This window comes from Embiotoca jacksoni, unplaced genomic scaffold, assembly GCF_022577435.1.
Source record: "Embiotoca jacksoni isolate LCO1_2020_lvr unplaced genomic scaffold, fEmbJac1.0.p SCAF_22, whole genome shotgun sequence".
In the NCBI taxonomy this organism is placed as follows: domain Eukaryota; kingdom Metazoa; phylum Chordata; class Actinopteri; family Embiotocidae; genus Embiotoca; species Embiotoca jacksoni.
This window is the reverse complement of record NW_027185363.1, coordinates 9,924,652-9,948,254: the sequence shown is the minus strand read 5'-3', so window position 1 is coordinate 9,948,254 and position 23,603 is coordinate 9,924,652. Positions and strand designations below refer to the sequence as shown.

Here is a 23,603-nt window from a genome sequence, read left to right as displayed (position 1 = left end):
TTCCACAAAACTGCATACCTCGGCTTTAAGATAAGATAGCACTTTGTTAATACCAAGGGGAAATTAGAGAAGCAAAGGGTCAATTACTCTTTCAAGCTTACTCATGAGACTAAAACTGGCAAACAACTATATGCTCTTACCCTAAATACAGCAGCTAAAAACATCCTTTCTGTACACCCTTGTATCACTTTGTGGGATTTAATAGTTTTCTTCAAGGTTCCTCTCTCTGAACCGGCTCTGCAAATGTGAAGTGGCACACTTGAGACCATTTGTGGTGACAGCTCGAGGAAAAGAAGTTTTAGAGCAGTGTTCAAGATCCATTGTGTGCTTTTTGTGTGTGTGTGTGTGTGTGTGTGTGTGTGTGTGTGTGTGTGTGTGTGTGTGTGTGTGTGTGTGTGTGTGTGAAAGACAATTACCTTTATGACATGTTAGTGCAATAAAGGTAGTGTTTTATGACCCTTGCGGCTGGCTTTGGGCTGGATTTAGCTATTACCACCAAAAAGTTTTAAGGTTAAATCCAAGTCTCTTGCATTTAAATGCAGATTATGGCCCAAAAGGTTGATGAACACCTGAATGGAGGCCGTTGCTTTGCCTCGAGAGCAGGTGCAACATTGACATTCCAGGGAAAATGAGTGCCATAATTCTTCCACATGGCCTGCTTACTGTTGGAGTAGTAATTCAAATATTTAATAAAATGTTCTCTTTTCTGACTCTTGGTTTAGGTGAAGGAAATAATGGGCAACTACATGCTCATATTTATTTAACATATTTAAAATGTTTTTAATACTGGCATGAATAATATTGACATTTTAAACCTATATGAGAGGCAGCAGTGGAACATTTTGCGGTGTGATTTTGTGAGTGCAGCATGAGTTTTTTTTTTTTTTTTTTTTCCCAGGTCAGAATTCAGAGCATAAAGGAAAGACCTGAGGATTTTGCTCGCTAGTTATGTTCCCCACTGTTCCGTGTCACAGCAACGTCTTGTCCTTCCTTCTTTCACATCTGAGACCCAGGAGGGGGTATTGGGAGGACATTTTTAGACACGAGCAGTCCTTGTGTTCTGCCGCTGTCAGCACTGGTGGCACCAACAGAAAGTTACATAACATAAGACAAGGGGTATTCAGTGTCAAGGAAAGAGGAGGCTCAGCAACATGACTGGAGCACTCAGCTTATTAAGCGAACCAGTATCCATCTTTAGCACCTGTGAAATGCTCAGCAGTAGAACTCAAAACACAAATTGGTGCTGTTCAGAGACAGAAAGCTGAACTTTTCAGCCAATTAACATTATAAATAGTACTAGCACACTGCATATATAATGAGTGTTACAATGTAGAATCATCAACTTTACTTTTTTTTACCCAAATATTTAAATATTAATTGTAGTAAAGCTAAACAAATGGGGACACAAATCCTGGTTTATGTTTCTTCCACTTGCTATTTTCAATCAAAGATTAAGAAGATAGTACAAACTGTATTTAAATCATACATTTCAGAGATGTTTATGTACATTTACAGATGTAAATCTGAGTTAGAGGTTGCAGATCTAAATATTTCCCGAAACTCTATCTCTGTGTTTGCAACAAGAAACTGTCCTTGATCCTGTCACTCAGCGAGCTTCAGCTGCTGGTTCAATTGTCACTGTAACAAAAGAGATGATTCTATATGCTGGCTCCATATGGAGCGCTGCAGTTTCTATAAAGACCTGCTCTTTCTCTGAGCCGCAGCACCCTTCAAAGTGAAAGCTACCTGCTGCCAGGTAATGACAGTCATTCTACCCATGTATTTGTTGATCAATTTGTTCAGAAAGTTTCTTTGCAAATGCTAGACACCATTTGAAGAAAACGTTTGTCCTGCAAAATGTTTGCGTGTACAAAATTATGACGATTTATTGTGAAGTACATATCAAAGAGAGCTGGGAAATGACAGCTCTTCTGAATAGATTTTGAGATGTTGGATTGAATTGAACTTGTATTGAATGTCAGGTGATATTAGTTAGCTTGTTAATTTAGTTGTTAAAATATGAGACTATAAGTAACTCCCATCTTATACCTGCCAAATCAATCCTTTTTTTTTTTACCGCAGCTTCTCCAACAGTGGAGAGTTAAATAAAAGTGGACGGAGCAACACAACACATTAACTTTAATAGCTTCAATTTAATCTCCTCAGCTCTGTTACACACTGCTGGAAAAGCTGTGGTCCTGGTCCCTGTGAGTGAATCCACTGATCACTGCTATTCTGTTGAAATGATCGTCATAAGTGCTGATTTGACAGCGTGTTACAGTGAATTACACTGAATTACCTGCATATGAGCAAATCAGCTCTGATTTCTTCCCTTATGAGATACAGCAGGCGTACATTAAAAAACATACAGAATTGCCAATAAGCTCCACAGAGAGAAATTCCCTCACTCTTATAATGTACTGTATCCACCTTTTAAATATCATAAAAGTGCATGTCCTATGCACAGTATTTTCAAATAAAAAAATCAAATTAATTCAAGATATAATGGCAACAATGCTGCTTTTGGTGCAAAAATTGAGTCTCATGATTTACCTTTGTTAAATGCATAATCTTTGGGCCAGTAAAAAGAGGCTGAACATTGTATGCAACATCCCGAAGCACACGTGCAAAAATGGGTCTCGTGCATGTGTGCAGCTGTATATGTAGCCAGGCACACTGACTCACCAGCATCTATAGGACTTTCCACCCTCTCCTTCCTAATCAATTTTTCAGTTCCAGCTGCATAAACTGTATCGACTCCTTTTATGTGACAACACATTTGCAATGGCACTTATGGAGAGGTCGGAGCAGCATGCCATATGTGGCTTTATCAAACTCCTATTCACATCCCTGACACTGCAAGGACAGCTGGTGGGTGGCACGCTGCCTTGGACACAGAACCAGAGCACACTAGAATTAATAGACAGAACAAAGAGGAAGTTAAGCTGCCTCTGCTGGAACATAATTGAAATACCTTTCTCTCCCTACTACTCTGTTCCTGCAAGTGACTGAGGAGGAAGCAGCGTTTCGACTCTCCTCCCATCCATTAGCCCAATTAAAGATGCGAAGACGATTTCAATTACCTATTTTAAATTCTACTAAAAACTTTGACTTGATTAATTGATGTAGGCTTCGGATAATCTACTCTACAATTTTGGGGGTGTAAAAATAGAATTAAAAATATCTATTTGAAAAGCAGAGAAAGCTTCGAAAAAAAATGTTGCTCGTCCGTCACAACTACAAACCGATCCGACGTCCCCTCATTTCCATACAATTCATGGCGGCAATCAACTCTTTGGCAACAGATGGTAATCCTATTCAGTGTCACACATGATCACAGCTCTTGCCTATTTTTTTTTTTTTTTTTTTTCAATGCCACATCCAGCCCTTCTGGCCTTCAATGCCACACCTAAATTGCAAATCAGCCCCGGCAGGGATTGGCACCGCGAGCCCCCGACACCCTGTTGAAGAAATTATTTATGTATCACACCGACACTGACCATAAATAAAAGATACCATTCACAGTCTGTTGCAGAGTTCACAGAGCTGGGAAGAAAATGGTTTATCCTCATATTTTTCACGTGCTGGGAGGGATGACATTTGTTTGTGTTGGCTCCTGGGTTTCATCACCTCTGACTGGTAAAAGAAAAATAACATACCTGGAGAATGTGTCAAAGATTACCACCTGTTCGAAAGTGCATTGCAGATTCAGACTATGAAGGTTAAACTGAGCTGTTGCTGCATTGATCAAATGAATACAGAGGTTGTTAAACTGTAAGTATGGCTGCAGATAGCATGCACCTTTTGCAAATGGCAGTGTCAATGATGAATTACATTTGGCATCAGGTGCAGTAATTGACTCCAGTGGGATTACCATCAAACATTTTCTCACTCATCCAGTGATATGTAAATATGAAGAAAGTTCTGGTTTGATTTGTCCTTATGAGCTCCAAGAGATTTCTACCTCATAACATTTGACACCTGTAACACAGAGCGAACGTGTCATACAAACAGAAGAAATTTGATTGCAACCGAGTGCTGATCGGAGGAGGAAATGTGATACAACTGCTGCTTTTCTCAATTGTTTAGACGCATCAAAGCTCGGATACAGGACGATGTATGCTGACATCACATTCCTTGCTGGGATGCCGTAAGTGTGCAGGCTTACATGTGCAGATAACAATAGGTGCAGGGGTTTTGATGTGCAACACATGACACTGGTGTGTATTGGCCTTTTACACTATAAAGAGTTCAAAAGGAAACTCTCTTACCAGCAACAATGACCTTTCATCTGGATGAAATGAAACTTCAATGTCAAAAGTTTTCAAAGGGACTATTTCTTTAGTAAAAACTAGTCACCTGTTTATATAAGAGGGCAGCAGGAATATCAGCACCTTTGGCAAGTTAAACCACAACTCTCTGTTGGGCTTGATACCTCTCAGTTTCTGTAGCAGAACATATTTAATATGCTTTTGTTGTTTTACTTTTTTTTTTTTGTAATTTGGGCAGTTAAACCTTTAGTTCATGTTGTATGTATGTTGTTGCTTCTGCGAAGTGCAGGACCTTTACATATCAATGAACATCTGTTACATTATGCTAAATGAGATCACAGAACGCTGATTAAACCTTTCACTGCCAGCTAAATCGCTCTGTATTTCACAGTATACAGGGTTTTTACATCTGGTGTCTGGTGAGACATTCCCTCACTGGGCTGATTTGTATTTACTCTTACTGGCAGAAGGGGACGACAAAAGTCCCACGCTGTAGTTTTCAACAATTTTAACTGTGTACAATTTTAAATCGTAATTGGAATTGCTGCCAATCTGCATGTTTTAGCAACCTCTGACATCATTTTTTTTTTTTTTTTTTTTTTTTTTTTTACAAGTGTGTTATTCGAACAAAATCTTTTCGTTTTATATTTGCTACACAGCAGCATTGACCGTGGCACTAGTTCAAAAGAACTAGTTATCTCATGTATTGGAGAAAAGAAAGACACAGGTGGTGGCGGAAAATCCCAAAACAAACAACTGGTACAAAGAAACAGTTAGAGAAGAAACAGACACAGACCTATAGTCGGAGAGATGGACTGATAGGGACTAGAGGAGAGACAAGGTAGAGGAAGACAAGGAGCCCAAAAAGAAACAAAGGAAATCATGTTACAGTGGGGGGAGAGAGAAAGGAGGGAAAACAGAAGCCTTTGTCACAAAAGGCTACCATGAAACAATGGTTCCCTGATGGAAAGAGGCAGCTGTAAACATGAACACCCCTGTCTGGCAGACCTGGAAGGAAGGGATTGGAGAAAAAGAAGGAGAAAGAGAGAGATGGAGCGGGAGGGGTGAGAGACAGACAGGCCCTGCCAAAGCGGCCCCCATGACAAGCAGCACCACCTCGTTAAACCTGTCCCCGGGAGTCACAGGCAGATGCTCTGCTTTTTTCTATGATAATGACCGACCCGCTAAGCAGCTAGAAGCGTCACGCTCCTTTGAACAACTATTGACCCCTGAGCTGTCACTCGCTTTCACGCCAGCGCTGCCGCGCACTCAGAAGGGGCTTGTTGCACCATAACTTTTAATGCGGGGCCTGGACATATTAATATTGCTTGTTATCAAACGTTGTATCCAATGCCTCTCCGCCGTTACGGTCTTCATAAGTTTGTGTCGGGCTTCTTGCACTCAGCCGCACCGCATGTGGGCATCAGATAAAGTGGCTACAGATTCGTGATCACCAATTATGTATTAAGACCTTTTGAAAACACGCACCCCAGCCGGTGCAAATTGGCATTCAGGATATGAAAGTGTTACCCATTAATGCACATTTATTCACCATTTTACATTAAGAAGACCCACTGCTGTCAAGCATCAAAGCGGCAGTCAGCACATGGAGCTGTGAGTCAAGAGGAAGTAACTAGGGTGAGTGAGAGACAGAGCGGGAAAGAGAGAGATAGACAGAGGCGGAGAGAGCAGCGGTTCTCTGAGGATTAGCTCATTTAGACTGCTTTGATCTGTGAGATCTTAATTGCTGGGTAGCGCTGATAGAGTCCTCATGGAGATTTAGCAACACCATCCAGGCGAGGAGGGTGGTTGTGTTTTTTTTTTTGTTTTTTTTTACCTTATCCTCTTCAATTGTTTTTCTGCATAAACTCAATCCCATGTATCAACCAGTAATTTGTGACCATTTACTTTAAGAAAAAAAAAAAAAAGCAGGTCATTGTGATCCATATGGCTACTCCAAACTCAACTGTTTTTGTAATATACCACCTATATTGACAAGATTTGGTTACATTTAAACACCTTACAAGGTTTGAGCAAGTGGTTAATAATTCAAAATGTTTCTTGTATGTTGTATTGTTCTGTTGGGTGAATTTCAACTATTTCTTCTTGCTTAAAGATTTTCAATTTGCTATTCCCAGTATCACACCAAAGCGTGTAATACCCCTGTCAGTGCACCAGAACTTAAGTTGGCGAAATCGTCATGTTTTGCCTGAGTGTGAAAAGTACACACACATATGACCAGGGTTGAACAAGGATGTCATGTGACAGAGGTCATCTGACAAAGTACAAAAGTGCTCAAATCCAAGTAGGGAGATACGTATAGGACAGTACTGTACATATGTACTATATATATAGGACACCAGGGTTCGAGTCCATGAGAAAGTGACAGATTTCTGTAAAGAAATTGTCTATTAAATTGGTTTTCGGAAGTTTCTGAGCCCATTCAGTGATTTCCACAACACATTTTTTTTTTCTGTTTTTAATGCAGAAGGCCCGAAGATCACAGCCATCCAAAATAGTTTTTGGCCTTGTTCATTGTATACAGAGATTTTGACAGAGATTCTCTGAATGTTTTTATGATATTAAGTACAGCAGATTATGAAATTCCCAAATTCTTTGCAATTTGAGGAACATTCATCTTAAATTGTTGCACTATTTGTCCACACAGTCTTTCACAAAGTGGTGAACCTCTCCCCACCTCCACTGCTAAGAGACTCGGCCTCTCTGGGATGCGTAACCACGTGGTACACCCCCCCTCCCCCCCTCTCCCAAATGAGGTAAAACGTGATACTGACACAGTCGGCTGTTATGTTATGGACAGCCACGTGTATTAAACATTTTGCCATGAAAAAGGGTTGGCTGTTCAATAATGACAGAGCTCTTCTCTAAGAAGTTTTTGCATCCTTATATCCAGCCAATCATCCTTCTCATCTGTGTAATCCTCTCAAACTCTCTTTTAGATCCAGCATTGATACCACTTTCCTCATCCGCAACATGATTTTCAGACAGTTCCAAGTGACGCACAAGAAAGGTTACATCTTCCATCTGGCTTTACTCGAGCAGTCAGCATTTAGACACCTCGGGATGTTCTCTCTCACACATCTATGAGCCCAATCATCTTAATGGATTGTAATCAAAACTTTGAAACTTTGAAACTTGTGTTTTATATTTCAAACTATTGAAAATCACCGTGATTGGTTAGGTAAAGACTGTGGTCGTGGTTAAGTTATAGTTAAGATTTCCATAGTAAAAATGAATAACTCTCCTTACAACAAAATTGCGCCGCTTTTGCGAATGTATTTGAACTTATCCTGTTCAATCAATTTATTGTGATTTTTCAGGAGAGGGTAGACATAAACATGGGTCCTTTCAAGCTGTTTGAACAATCAATGCTTGTTTTTCAGTGTGAAGCCACTCTCACCTTTTTAAATGAGCATACAAATCCCTGACAGCACTAATGAGGAGACGCGAGGTGAGAGGAATCACAGATGATCTTCAGATTTTAATTAATTGGTTTTTCAAGTATTGGTTGTTTGGTGGAGTCACCCTCACTTAAGTGAAATCATGATTGTAACCATCATATATTACCTCTGCAGATTTGACATGCTCTTTTGTCTTGCAAAGCGGTTTTTTTATGTACCTTCCCTGTATACAGAAAAACTCTGTATCTGTACTTATATGATTTTAGATGGTCACAAGTCAGCAGTTGAATATAAATCTTACAGATAAAGTCTTCCAGAGAGTCGAGCCCTTTCGAGAAGAACTGAGAGCTCACCGCATTTGAGGGCAGCTTCAGCTTTTGCTAAATCCCTGTTTAACCCCCATATAGAGATCCGGAGGGGCTGACTGGCAAAGACTGGGGTTAAGAAGATCATTCAGACAGATGAAGATGATGCAGGGCCGCCTCCTCCCTGTCTGTCTGCCTTTTGTCTCTTCCTCATATGCACCACCCCCCGCCCCCCTCACACACACACACACACACACACACACACACACACACACACGCACACGCACACGCACACCATCATCATCCAACCTGTGGTTTATCTACCCCATGCGACCTTGTACACCTATTTCTCTCCGTTTCTGGCTGCTGTCCAACTCCTCTGTCGCCGCCTTTCATCTCTTTGGCTAAAACAAGAACAGGCAGATTAAGGAGAGGAAGAGAATCAGGGGAGCCATTCTTTCTGTCTCTTTGTGACGGGAGGGTTCCTGTTAGCGCAGCCGAGCCCTCCCTCTGCTGAGTTTGGTCATTAGAGAGGCTGCCGAGCAGTGAGGGAAAAGTAAGCCTGAGGGAGTGTTTACATTACAAGAGTAGTGACACTGTGAGGCTCCAGTGTATAGATGCATTCTTACATTTGGCAGTGAATTTCAGCGGAATATGATAATACGGTAATAAACTGAGTGTGTAAAATAGGAGAAAAAGCACCTAGAGTGAGAAACACTGTAATGAAGAGGCTCTGAGCAACAGATTACTGCATGAAAATATGCATATAAAAAAACGGTATAAACAGGGACCTAAGAATAGTAACTTGCTGCATACAATTCATCTTCATCGCAACGAATTAACTGGAGCATTTTTTTTTTTTAATCTGTTTGCTCAAAAGATATAATCTAGAAACAAATTTGGATTACAGATTTGTATCTATGGAGACCTTATGTTGTTACTGCCAAAAAAAAAAATTCTCTTCAACAGCAATTTACATCAAGTTGTAACAATCACTTACTGACATGACACAGAAGTTTGGAGTATAGCGTGTACACAGCAGCTAAGCGTGTTTGCTGTAATGTCTCCTTCAGAGATCACAGACACACATCTTGTCTTGTACATTGGTTTGCAGAACACAATGATATTATTACAGTAGATAGCTCCATTTGGACGACAATAAGTCCCGCCCACCGATAGTGGAAACCTGACTGCACCACAGGCATGTCAATCAAATAGACACGCCCCCAAAAACGCAGCTTTTTGAGGCCTATTTTCTGATTAACGATGGGAATATTTTTCGATGGACCACCAGAACACTAATAAGAAGGAGTGACTTTAGTGAATGACACCATAAGAACTTTTAAGGACTTTGTATTTAATTATAGAAGTTGAATGGGAGTCAGTAGAGGCAGAGCGTTTTCGGAGCAAACACCTATTGGCCCTTGGTGGTATTGCACTTTATGGCACTTGAGCATTGTCCTCATTTTTCATACATGAAAGCTACGTCCACTTTTATGGACAGACAATTTTTCTAACCAAACAAATGCATTGGCTTGTTAGTGGGTATTAATTAAACCTCCATACGTTCAGACGTCTTGAGTTTTAACGGCACCACCAATGGCCTGATATAGATTGTCCAGTGAAGAAAATTGAATATCCCGGCACAAAGCTAGCTCCGCCGTCATCTGAATCAAACAAGACATAACATATCTGACACTGTTATAGCTAATATCGCGGTTTGAATCAAAGAATGAGCTGAGCTGATTTTCAAACAGTGCTTACATGCAGTAGTGTCACGGTCTCCTGAAAAATACAGATAGAATTTGGCGTCCTCATAAATTCGCGCGTGGGTCCCAAATAGGTTGGGAGAGAGGAATTTATATCTTGTTTCAAATCACAGCTTGTACAGTGCTAATTTTCGGAAAGGGGGCCAACATTGTTTCCTATTTTAGGAAGGCGAATTTAGAATGAAAACAAAGGCTTGGCAGTGCTCGCAGGTTCTCGCACCAAAACTGCTTTCAGTTGTCTTGTCTTTTCTGTTCTGTTTGTTTAGCCATTATTTGAGCACTGCCAGTTCTCCGCTGCACCTCCACCACTGTCTCAGACACGGCTGTGATTTGTGATGCAACAGCAAAAGTCTTTGTTCCTGCAATGTAACATTTGTCTGAAGAGGGGGGGGGGGAGCCTATCAAATTTCAAAAGTACAATTCAAAGAGTACGCTTTTATTAAATATTGATGTCACACACATGGTTAGCGGGGTGTTAACGTTTGAAGGAAAACAGCATCACTTAACGCCCTTGTGCTACCTTGCCTTACAGTGAACAGCTGTTACATCACCCTTGAATCATTCATTCTGAAACCAAAAAGAGTTGAGGTAAACACAAAATCTGTGAAATGTAAAAAGCGCTCTCTCGTTTCCACAATGAATGATCAAAAGATCAAGGGGCTTACAGCGAAATGCAGACCTATACCTCCGATTACACAATCCAAATCACGCATGCACTTTCAAAATGTATTTGGCTTTGTAATTCCTTTTGTGCATATATTGTCTCTTTGATGACTCCACATGTCTAAAAGCAAACATGAGAATCAGGCATTATATTTTCTCTACTGCTGTTAAACAGGAGCTTCGTGAAACATTATCAAAAAGCGATCCTGAGCTCCTCCTTTTGATATTCATTTAAGTCTTGTTAGGCCAGCTATAACTGTGGATGGTTGTGGTTTAAATGAATAGGTTTTTGTTTTTTTTGTGGCAGGAGATTAGTTTATTTGCTTTCTTGGTGAGAGTTAGATGAGGTTGATATCACTCATGTCTTCCCACTAAATATGAAGCTACAGCCAGGAAATGGTTAGCTTAGCTTAGCGTAAAGACAGAAAACAAGGAGTTGTACTGGCCCCACTTTCTGTTAAGGTATAAGAAAGAAACACCTTCCAGCCCCTCTAAAGTTCACCATTTTTTTGTCATTGCTATGAGATTGAAGATGAACCAGCAGACTCCAAGAAGTCACTAGTTGCATAAAATAGTTCAGAACCCCTGTAAAAGTACAAATTCTTTCTTTTACACTTCAGCTTTTGTACAAGTTAAACAATTAAATTATAACTTGTTAATTTGTGGGCTTTCAAGTTGCTTAAAGGTGATTGTTTGAGCAGAGTGACACAACTGCAGCTGTTCCCCCTGCTTCCAGTCGTTATGCTAAGCTAAGCTACTGAGCTCCTGACTGATGGTGCGTTCATGAGTAACTGGGAAGTGGAAAAGTTCCTACAAGTAGGATTGGCTTCACTTGACACGGCAGTGCTTGTGGTGAAAGGAAGAAATTGACCGAGCTAAATGGCAGTACATCAAAATGTGTAGAAATATAGTGTAAAAAATATTGACCTCTTGAGCTCATTTCATCCCTGTGTTGGTTTATATGGATGATGACGAGGTTGTTGGTCACTTTTCTGTATTCTGACGGTAGAAAATTTAGCACATTTTCTGGGGGTTGCCATGTTGCCTGTTTGTGAAAGCTCTCAAGAAAGAAAGAGGGACTTTCTCAAATGGGAAATTGACCAATTCCCAGCTGCCTGAACGCACGACGATATCAGAGTGGTGTCAACCTTCCTTAACTTTGGCAAGTGAGCAAAAAGTGTACTTACTAAAATGTCAAACTACTGCTTCACCAGGTGAACCAAATTTCTTGGTTTGATTGATGAAGGCCATACTTCAAGTTGAGATGATTATTCAAATAAACAATGGTTTCAATGAAATGATAAAACAGCAGGAATCAAAGTTTGGACACACAAGTTTTATCAGTTGTGGATTACAACTCCTTCCACGACTACAACTTATCTCGTGTATTCATTCCACAACTTTAAGGAACTACTTCCCGGCCCAGAAGTCCAACTTTCAGATAGACTGCATACACGTCACGTGCAAATGACACTTCACTTCCTGATACTGAAAACATTCCAACCTTTTTTTGCGTCAAATCAAGTTTCAGCAAACATCAGAAATTTTATATGTCTGAAAATAAAATGAAGGAAATGTCTGAACAGCCAAGAGGTGCTGTAGTGTTTCAGTTACAGTCAAAGCACCTCAGCACCTGCATTTCAATGTGGTGGCGTACCTGTGTGCCGCACTGTCAGCAGGATCTGTGTTCCAGTTGGGTGACTGAGTCTTCCTGGTATCGAAACATGATGACATTGAAGGCAAGTCTCACGCAAGCCAATGGAGTCATCAATAATAAGAGAAGGTGAGTGGGAGGAGAGGGGGAAGGGTTATCTGGGAAAGCACGTGTACTTCCCGGTGGGCCGCGGGGGCAGACGGGGCCGCAGAGAGGCAAGATATGGCGTGACACTCCTGGAATCTGTGATTTGACATCTGTGTGTGAGAGTCTGTCAGAGGGCAGGAGATGCTTTTTGAGGGCACCGCTGCCTCCTCCTATTTCCGAGCCTCTGTGCCCTCAGTCAGATCTCTTTGATAAAAGCCCAGAGAATGGCAGAGCAGCATGGCACTCACTGGAGGTGGTCACCTTTAAATATACGCTGAATAGACATTATTCAGCAAGCAAAGTCAGTCCTCCTCGTCAACGTAGGTAGAGGGAAACCAGCCCACCTGAAAAGCAGCAAAACAGAGTATTAGTAGGTAGCAGCTCTGAGACAGACATGCTGTGTACATACAATGTATATGTATACGATGTACAATACCTCTTTCCTCTTTTTCCTGATTTTCAAAGCTAACTTATCCTTGCACTGCTGCACTTGACACCCATTACACCCATTTTACTTGCTACTTTCAAACAGTAGTTAGGGGCTTCCCCAAGGTGGCATATAGTGAACAAAGAGATCCCACACTGTTTTACCTTTATTTTATTTAACTTTTAGTTAACCAGGTAAAAAAAACCAGTCAAGATAAATATATAATTGTCATTGGTGCACTGTGCAAAGAAGACAGCAATGTTACTCGTCAAGTGCACGTCAGTTACATACATACAATAAAATACAAAACAAGACATTACTGGTGGTGCAGAGATTTAACTTATGTCTGTGCATATCAGAGGAGATTTAATGTACACCGAAAATGTGTGACAAAATTAATTATACGTTGGAGCAAAAACATTTTGTACTAATAAATACCAAATGCTGTTAAAAACTGGTTAGAGAAATGAGTGAGACCATTTGAATATCGAGAGTATTCCGATAAAATAGACTCCTTTTTCCAGTTTCAGTCTGAACAGGTGGTACCTTTAAGCCTAGCCGAGGTAATTTCTACATATTTAAATTTAGAAATATATACATGGGTAATTTGCCATACCAGTGATGCAGCCTTCACATAGCAACTGCAGACCATCTGAGCAAAGTACGATGTGCATGGATGAATCCTGCAGCCTAAGTTTGAAATGTACCTCAAAGCAGAATGATAAAAGTGGGTCAAGTAAGGTCAAAGTAGAGGGACAAATGAAATCTGTAAATGGTATGAACATGGTCTAGTTGAGGCAGGAACATGCCTGCAACCAGACATTTACATTGAGGATGGAGAGGACGACTTTTATAAAAAACCTGGTGTAAAAACCAGAGATCCCAGCCCATTCCTTGGAGGTGTAAAGATGACTCACCAGCTTCCCTCCACCAAACACTCCCTATTATGTTCAACAATAATTTTACATCTGTACCAACAAGGCAGTAAATGATCAACCCTTAATTATTTTGAACCCTAAAAATATTAGTGCAATATTAATTAGTTGTTAGTTCTTATAAACAACTAAAAAAATTTAAAAAAAAAAAAAAAAAAGTCCATTGCAAAGAGCAGCATGGGAATTCTTCAAAGACCTACACTGCCATCGATCTCTCCCTTCCACCACCCATTGGACATCTTGGTGTAGATCTTGATAATGTCTCCCTCCAGCAGGGAGAGCTCCCGCGTGTCTCTGGAACAGAAGTTGTAACGTGCCACTGCGATACCCACCACCCTCGGAGAAAAGACTGAGACAGACAGAAAGATTTGGTCTTATTATTTGGAGCCATTTACAAAATCTCACAAATATTCTTTCATAGATTTGGAATGATGCAGTAAAGTATTCAGAACAATTCTTGGGCAACAAATGGCCTTGAAGTACTGCTCTGAGGTACTATGGTATTTTTGCCAGTACTGGTCCAGCACGAAATATCACAATACAACCATTTAATCTGAATCCAATATAAAAGGTGGTGTACAGATGCATTGTTGTTTCCAAGGTTGAGACATACTTTCATGGTTTCATGTCTTAAGAAATAAATACTAATAAACAAAGACGATTGGGGCGACTTAAACTCAACTAAACTAACTTTAATATACAAAGGTGTAGTATTATTATATTTCTGAGTTTTTGTTGTTTCTGGACGGTTTACAATGGACCCAAATACATTTGTCACAGGCATAAACCACAGTAAAGTGACTATAAGTATAAAAAAGCAAAACCACAGAGACAGAAATGAGAGAATAAATCAGATGGACTGCTGAGGGAAGAGGAATATATCCGAGAGCCCAGTCAAGATGGGAGGTCATGGGTTATCGTGGTCATGTGTTGATCTTATTAAAAGTTAATGTTGAACACAGGTCACTCAAAGCATCCTCACTTATCAGGCTATACAAGGTTAGGCCTACACATGCAAGTCAGGCCTGGTATCACACGAGAACGCAGGTGTGCAAAGTTTGTTTACCTTATCTGTGAAAATACGGACGACGCAACTGTGAAGAAACGCCGGATGAAAGGAATACATCTACTCTCTCATGCACACTGAGGCACACCATACCAAGAGAGATGTGCAGGTCCACATGTACACGCATGTATATATGCAGCATGCACAAAAGTGCACTGAGACAGACATGAATGAAGTAATCTAGATAGCATATTATCTTGCTTTCACGCAATGCCAGCAGAATGAAAAATAGGAAAACCTCTTATACTCACGTGTTAAACCACCCATTGCTGGCCGAACAGTCACAAATTGTAATGGACACTGAGCATTAATAGAATGTTTTTGTATTGTGCAATATATTTGTCACAGTTCATTAAGTGAAACCATACAAACAAAAGTGGATGCCCCCTTTGTAATTATCTGAATTAATAGTGTTGGTGATGGATTTAGTAAAATGTAAATGCCAGCAATTGTTGCTTTGCAGCTCTCTGCTACTGGTTTGTTATTTCCACAGTTATCTAACCAAATGGGAGATAACATAGCTGGCAGAAATTCATAACTTTTTCAGATTTTTAAATTACAGGAGGCTGGTGTGAATGCTTTTTTCTCACATGGCAACTCACGCAGTTTCTGTATTATAACATAAAAGCGGTATCATTAGACTACATTACTTAACAGAGACAAGGGAGGGGGGAAAAAAAGACAGTTTCCTCTTTGGAACCCTGAAAACGTGGGCATAAAGTGAGGGGAAGACAAAGAGAGTAGAGAAAAGCTGTACCTGTACCTGACCAGAAAGGCGAGGAGGAGGGAGGAACAAAGCCGCAGCCGCCAGGAGGAACTACAGAGAAACGAAGCGAGTGATGGGAGGTTCAGGCCGTAGTGGGAGCAAAGACAGAACACAAGCAAAGTAAATACAAGTTTGACAGAAAGAGCGTGTGAGAGGGTAAAGGAGAGAGAAAGAGGAAAAGTTGTCAAAGTCAAAGAACAAGCAAAAAGCAAATACAGGTGGGAGAGCGGAGGGAGAGAGGGCAAAACAGTGAAACCGTCAGACAAATTGTCACTTCGCCTGCACACGTTTTTACACACAGAGGTCGGCTCATTTAGTAGCTAATAACTTACTGGCAGACATGGAAGACTGAAAGTCTGTACTGGTGTTATTTTTGTGTACTTGTGATCTCTTATTTTCTTCATGCTTTGAGCTAAGCAGCTTTGTGTCAGCTGGATCGCATTACTACACCCTGCATCGATATTTTAGGCAATTGTGAACTTCCAACATTACAGAATAAGACAGGTGGCACTACAGTGTGGCTAGAGTGGTCTATAGTCCCACTAAGAACAGCTTTATTCTTAATCGCTGCTTCTCCGATTCCCTCGAGAATCTGGCCTAAACTAAAGGGAAAATCCTTGACCACTAATTACTTGGGTGAGTTAACAATGCTCACAAGCGTAAGGTGTCTTTATTTTAAATGAATCATTATTCAGTTTGCTTTGGTACACTAGCGTATCATGATAGAAATGGCTTTTTGACGTCGAAGGATCTCATCAAGAGTTTCCAGAAAACAAAAAATGAAAAAAGTGGAAGGAGGAGGATGATATGCACACAACCACTGGGTAGAATACTCCATAACTAAAGCTTGTTTAAGCATAGAGATTGAGCAAGTTGTTGTATATGTATATATGAATGCCCTCAGTTTCAGAATAAGATATTTAGTCATCACAAATAAGTGTAAAGTTAAGATGTCCGTATACTTTTTGTTGGCTTCTACAGTTTTCCCTGGGTCATATTGCAAAACAATCAGCCATAACAACCTCGTCAGCCTCAGACCAGGTGAGCCAAAGCAGCAGCATGTGGGTAAGCATATACGTATGAGAACAGCACGGTGCCCTGACACGGAAACGTCTGGGATCCCACACCGAGGAGCCCACGACTTCTGCTCCCATATGAAATCCCATCTGAGCCAGCAGACCCTCACGCTGAGAAAACACCTCGTGTCAACACAACAATATGCTCCCATACCTTCTTCCTCTCCCCTACAGGTAGAGGCCAATGTGTGTCAAGTGTCAGAACACATAAACAGCTATACACACACCTGCAGGACAGATGTACACGCGTGCATACTGACAGGAGTTTCTACTACTCTGACCGTCCTATCTATGTGAGTGTAGTTTAATAGGATCAAGCCGAGTATCCGAGAATGTTTTCAATTAAAAAAAAAATTCTTCAGATCCCATTTAAAGAGATTTATAGAGATCCCACTTATAATAATAATAATAATATAATAATAATGTTGATAAGATAACAGAACTGCGCATCCCAACGACATCAATACTTGATGACAAAATGATTATCCTGACAGACAATGAAGGATCATTGCATCGCGCATTATTTCCCAGCTCTAGCATTTACACACATACACGCTGAAAAGCACTCAGTCACTTCATAAAAAAAAAATGTTTGCTGGGTTTTTTTTCAAGCAAATTACTCCAGAGTTTTGATGGCTTTTCAGTAGTCGCGCACCTTGTGATTGTTTGCTCAGCCTTGCATTGTATTTTCTTTGCAATGAGGTGTCTGTTTGGAGATTCAAAACCTTTTTTGTTGTTGTTTTGGCATGACATCTGTCTTTCCACAGAGGCTGTTAACCAGACAGAGGACGCGGTGCCCACACTAAGTCTGTGTATGGGGGTGGACGACTTAAGGCAATAATAATCTATCCCAGAATGCACTGAGGCAACAGCAGGTCTGTCAAGGCTTTCTCAGAGAAGGCAGCGCTGTGAATGGCAGCGATGCACAAACACACCTCTTGCAGAGCTGCTTTGAAGCCTGATGCGCTGGGAGACCGACGCTGCCAAAGGGACAAGGATGTAGCAGAATTTTACATCCGAACAGACACAAAGGGCTAACTTTAACTTTGTTCCAGCGTTCGGCTGCTTGCTTCGGCTGCTTGCCTCGGCTGCCGCTGCTGCTGCTGCTGCAGCGGCTGCGGCTGTTTACAAGTACACCTCTCTTTAAGTTAAGACAGTTTACCTCCAGCTGCTTCCTGCTCTTTTAGATCAGATCATATTTGCAAACTTTTCCCCCAGTTTTGTGGAAACACTCGCGGTCCCTCGGTTGGACCCAGGGTATCCCCCAGGTGTGTGTCAGCAGGCGGCTGTCACATGTTCTTTTTCCGCAGTCAGCCCAAGTGAAATGTCATGTCCTGTCAGGAAAATTGTGAAGCCATCTCGGAACTGAGCAGAGTGCGGAGTGTGACGTTTGGAGTAGCAGGGCTCCTGGTGCTTGCCTGGGGCACTGGGCCCTAACTGGGACCTCTCTGCCGAGCCCGGTGCGCTGCAGAGGCTCCTTTTATATTTCTCTTACTGTCTTTCTTATTCTCTCTTTTGTCTTTGGCTCTTGTATTTGTATTTGTATTACATCTCAGATTTTGGCCTTATTTCTATAATGACATCCAGACACAATGAGGATAAAATCAAGGTAACAACAACACTTTCTAATATTACAGTACATATTATAATTTTCCATGTAACATATCCATATGCACATTACATGTTAATACAAGGTACCATCTTCCCGCCTCGCCTCCCCCTCCTGCTTCCCACATTTTCCGTCTGCTTCCCTCCCCGATCTTTCCAGTTAATGTCATCCACATTTTTCCCTCTCACACTCTTCATTCCCAACTTCCTCTAATCTCCTCCTTTCTCAAGACCCCCTTGCCCTTTTCTTTCTCACACGCTTGAATGAACATCTGCCTCTGTCTCTAAGGGTCAGTAATGACGCAGTGACTGGACTTGTTGAACTTAAGCCCGACAATGCATTTATTTATGCCTGTCAATGCCATCAGGTAGAGTTCAAAGATGCTGCTTCATACCGGTGGTACTTCAACAGCACAATGTCAATGTGTCATTCTGACCCTATGGTAGATTCTGACATGTGAGTCTAACTGAATTTCAAAATAACATCCAATGTTTGCTTTAATCAGATGAATAAGGTTTGCAGATTTATACACCTTCCTTCCATCAGATGACATAAAATAACCACAAAGGTTCAGTGCTGTGCAGTTAAGTCGTTTTTGTAGAATGTCCATTTAAGTGCACATTTAGCAAAAAATTATCTCATGAACTGGCATAATATATCACTTTTTTTTTAAAGTTTTTTTTATTTTTACTAAACTGCTGCTGTATTTGCTAGTAAGTGAAAACAATAGCAAACGTTTCATATCCACACACAGTCCGAACCAGCTCGAGGTCACATGTCATCATGATGTGAATGTTTAACCGACTTAAATGACAAAAGGACACACCAAAAACAAAAACACTGAAGGAAAAAGGCTGCTGTCTTCCACCTTCTGCTTTTCCGTGGGGAATCATCTAAGCTCATTATGTTGTGCTAAATATTTCTAGCATGTCTCCCACGTCTAAGATATGACTGCCTTAGGTAGAGACCCAGTTTTAACTCGTGTCAAATAACCAAGCAAATGCTCTGTCAACATGAGTTTGTAATGTAGCTGCGACAGTTTTTCAAAGTGAGGGCTCATAACACACCGTAATAAAAAAAAAAAAGTCCTGGACAGTATTTGAGATATTGATCCCAGCAAACTGGTTTTGGCTCCAGTTTGTTTTGTCGTTTCTCTGTGATGACATGGGAAATACAGACCACTGACTATTCCTGTCAAGCTGCTTTAAGTTCCCCAGGGAACTCGTGTTACTTTGCCTGACCTGGTCTGTTGTAGCAAAAGCCCAAATCTCTGCTCCTCCACACAGGTCAAAACAAATGCTCAGAATGCCTTTTAACTATAACCGGATCGAGATCCAATCTGAACTCGTAGCATTTCCACCTGTCAGACAGATTGTGTCAGGGAGGGAACCTGGATGTTTGTGAAGCAGACTCACCACTGCCAACCTTAATGGCCCTGGGCATGTTACCATTGGACAGTTCCTTATAGGGGACCTGCAGAGTGGTGTCAAGACTGCTGAAACCTTCCTTCAGAGAGTACTGCTTGTAGTACTCCACCAAGCCCTGTGTAAAACAAGGGCGAGAAGACAAAACGTACCCTTAACATTGGTGAATCTAGATGGTGTACAAATGTATAGAGATGAATCCAAAGACATATGGGAAAATTAGCTAGGAAGAACAACACAAGAGGAAAAATATATGTTTCTGCCCATTTCAAGTAATATTAGCTGATGCTATACAAAACCAAAGGCAGCTGCTTACAACTTGTGCAAAAATGTCAAAATAAACCAATGTTAGGCATTTTTAATCATTGTAAAAAACGAGAGTAACAGGTTTATGTGTAGGAAATTGGAATATATCTCAAGAGAGTGCTGAAAAAGCAGCGCAATGTCAAAACGATTATACTCATTAATGCTACAGCAGCTTGTGGGGCAGAAAAATCCATCCAAAGTTAAAGTCTTTACCAGCACAGTCTTGAACACGCGAGTCTCAGCGATGTAAAAGCCTCCGTCCTTGGTCAGAATCTTAATGTGCTTGATTTTATCGTTGAACCTGTGGAGGATGAATAAGACATGGGCCTGCTAATCAACTATACATGCTCTCACATCAATTAAGTCTCTACGGTGAAGCATCACGAAGGTCCGTCTGATCAGACAGGCGGTTGCCATGCTGAGCCCAGCAATTTTGGGTGACAAGAGCAACTTTGGGTTTTCCCTGCTGTGGAAATCAGATTCAATTCACTTATTATGGTTAATAATAAAAAAGCACCATAAGCATCCCCATCTTCACCCTGTTTATGAGCACGAGCAATACAAAATAAGTGTTTCCTTGTGACTGTTCAGCAAAGATATTAGATCTGTTTGTACCAATGTAAACTCTGTAAATACAGCGAATTTTTCATGTGGCAAAATCCACTCATTTACGTCATTGTTTTAAAAATTTTTTGTCATAGTTAGACAACATTATAGATGTGGGATGAGGGACACTTCTGTCAGCTCAATTTAATAAAGGAAACAAAATGTTTTTCAACATTGAATTCATTTCTTTTTCTGTTTTCTGAAGTCTCTGGAGTTGTCACCACAATGAACAATAGGTCTTCTTCACAGCAGACATTTGGACTAGCGTTAACAATCCGTAGACCTTGGAAGCACACTGGCATACACCGTGCCAGCAGCTAAATGGAGCACAGGCTTATATTATTATCAATTAATGTGGCTTTCCTGCTGTCACATCAAAATGTGGGTGGTGCGGGACAGTGTCCATCACTCTCACATCATCACACTCAAAAATTAAGTCGACATATTATGTACACTGACAATTCTGATAAAACAGAATTTTGTCTCATTTTAAGTGTCAAAACACTGTGTATTCAAAATGATGTTAGAATTAAATCTGACTCTTTTTAATATCAATCATTACATATAATAGCTGACACAACACCATCACAACCGGGCTCGAGGCTGGATGATAGCTATGGTTTTTTGTTCAGACGTTGTGCTCCACACTGGTTTCTAATTACTAGTTGTGAGCGCGTGTGTCTATATTAATCAAGCTTTCAACACACACAAACACTTCATTAATAAGTGCGGACTCTCCTCCCAACCCCCAAAAAACGTGAATTTCACATGGGCAAAATAGATGTTTCACATGTGATCACAGAAAATTTGGCACGAGATAAATGTGGTTTGGGAACAGTTCCATGTGTGAAGCCCATGTAGATTACCATGTATGTTATCATGTGCTGCAACATGTGGTAAACATGGGAAACTCGTGTTTTTTAGTTGGAATATGTTTTACATACTTATTGCTTACCGTTTCTGTATTTTATTTTTAATCTAATTCAAATGTTTTAGTAAAAGTAGAAGAAAGCACCAAAACTAACTGTGGATCATATCATACAGTACTTGGGGTCACGTTATTGATCAAATAATCATCTGTCATGTGAGAATCTTAGCTCAGGCTAAGTACTGTGAAAAGTAATGGGGACTATTCTTGAAAAAAAATATACACACTGTTCAGTGCATGCATTATGTAGGCACGTGTGTGTGTGTGTGTGTGTGTGTGTGTGTGTGTGTGTGTGTGTGTGTGTGTGTGTGTGTGTGTGTGTGTGTGTGTGTGTGTGTGTGTGTGTGTGTGTGTGTGTGTGTGTGTGGAGGATGTGCTGTAGTCTCCCAGTGCAGTGTATAACGCATGAGTAGCATATAGTCATGTTGCAAATTCACTGATACATTATGAATATATAGTTAGCAATACATTATTAATGAGTGCTGAGTTATAAGATGCCTAACACATGGAGGCAGATGAGCCCTGTTTGGATAAAGCTCAGAGTCTTTCTTCTATTAGGTTCCCATGGCCACGCATACACACACACAAACATCATTCAACACACACACACACACACACACACACACACACACACACACACACACACACACACACACACACACACACACAATATGACCACTTGTTGTGTTTGACATTAGACAGTTCTAGTTGATTAGTAGGAGCTCTCCGTATAAACCTCCATTATCTCAAACGGCCATCCTGATAATGATCTTAAGCACTGAGACAGGCAATTAGGATTGGAGTGTTGAGAAACTGGCCCTGTACATCAAAGCTTTGAATGGGGAACGGTATGAGTACACCAAAACCAAATAGGCTGGAATGGTGTGTCACTGGCTAAAGCGTCTTAACATCCAAACACCATTTCAGAGTGCAACCTCAATCGTTATAATCTCTCGGCTCTGTCATGGCAGGTCAGTAGGACTCAATAGCCCTTTTCATTTTTTTATTTTTTTATTTTTTTTAAAGAGTGAACGAGCTTTGATGTGGCGTAAGACATATTCACTAGTTAAATGGACAGGGTTGTGTTTGAAAAGAAGGATACGGAGGCTCTCAACTTGCAGATAAAGCCGTCATTTCTCTGGGCTTCAGCAGATGCATGTTTTATCTACAATTCAAGTGCGTTGCTAGTCTTCTTTTGAAATACATCTCTAAAACTGATAACCAAAGAGCATCAAATGGTACGATGCAAAGCTATCCAGCACTCCTTGAACATATGTCTGAGGCACAAACTATAGATGGTAAAATAGGCCTTTCAATTCCAACCCGTTCTCATGCTACATTCAGCTGAGATGTGTGGACTGAACCGACCAGCATACTTTTTACAAAGGGCAGATGAGGTCACCTTCACCTGATTTAGACAAACAGTTTTGGTTTTCTTTGCCCAGTTTAAGGCATATTTATCTGTTCTACCTGTATTTCATGTTTGATGCTCAGAGTACTGAAAAAGTAGCCCGACTTTGTCCAACTATTGCTCACTGGATTCCAACTAAAGCGACAACACTGTTTAATAAACCCAATATTATGACTTCATGTTTGTAGATGAGGTGTAAAGGCTGTTCTTTGTTGTTGTTCTTGTGTGAGGGATCTAATTTTGAATTTGTAGGAAGTTTGTGTTCTGAAATAGTGGACATTTTCTTTGATAAGATTTTCAAGGAGTCAGAACTAGTGAAAGCCAGCAGAACTAATAATTACATGTTTTCTGCCCACCAGAATGTCATTTTTTAGAAACTAGAAAAACAAATGAGAATTTCATTTTTGTTTGTTTGTTTTTGTAAATCACGTTTTTGTGAATCAATCCTTTAAACTACATTCTCTCCTTTACCATGTGCATATCAGTATCAGCTGTGACTCATCAGACCAGGCCGACTTTTTTCATCCTTCGGTTACGGTCTGTTTGTTTTTTATATAGCTCCTATAACTTCTTGTTCTTCATTGACATGAGTGCAGCACAGCACGATCTCCTGCTGCAGGCCATCCACTTCAACAATTGATGAGCTGTTTGTTCTCAGAAACCATTATTGCACTGAGCTGTTATTTGCATGTGGGCATTTTGTTTGCTTGAATTATTCTCCACACTCGTCTTTCGCCTCGCACAAGAAGGTGTTTTTTTTGTTTTTTTTGCCCACAAGACTTCTGCTGCCTGCGTGGGTCTTGTTTATTCCACTATTC

At 40.6% G+C, this 23,603-nt stretch overlaps 1 protein-coding gene across 1 annotated transcript in view; it reads right to left on the bottom strand.

Moving 5' to 3' along the window:
• Nucleotides 1-11,751: 11,751 nt before the first annotated feature.
• The window catches only part of LOC138203172 (guanine nucleotide exchange factor VAV3-like), a 47,666-nt gene continuing 35,814 nt past the window's right edge, over nt 11,752-23,603 (bottom strand). Inside the window, exons 24-28 of the mRNA XM_069157870.1 lie at nt 20,054-20,141; nt 19,526-19,652; nt 15,417-15,476; nt 13,794-13,942; nt 11,752-12,575 (exon numbers count right to left, since the gene is read on the bottom strand). Of these exons, the coding sequence (XP_069013971.1) occupies nt 12,534-12,575; nt 13,794-13,942; nt 15,417-15,476; nt 19,526-19,652; nt 20,054-20,141 (466 nt within the window). The 3' untranslated portion in view covers nt 11,752-12,533. The remainder of the gene's footprint in view (nt 12,576-13,793; nt 13,943-15,416; nt 15,477-19,525; nt 19,653-20,053; nt 20,142-23,603) is intronic.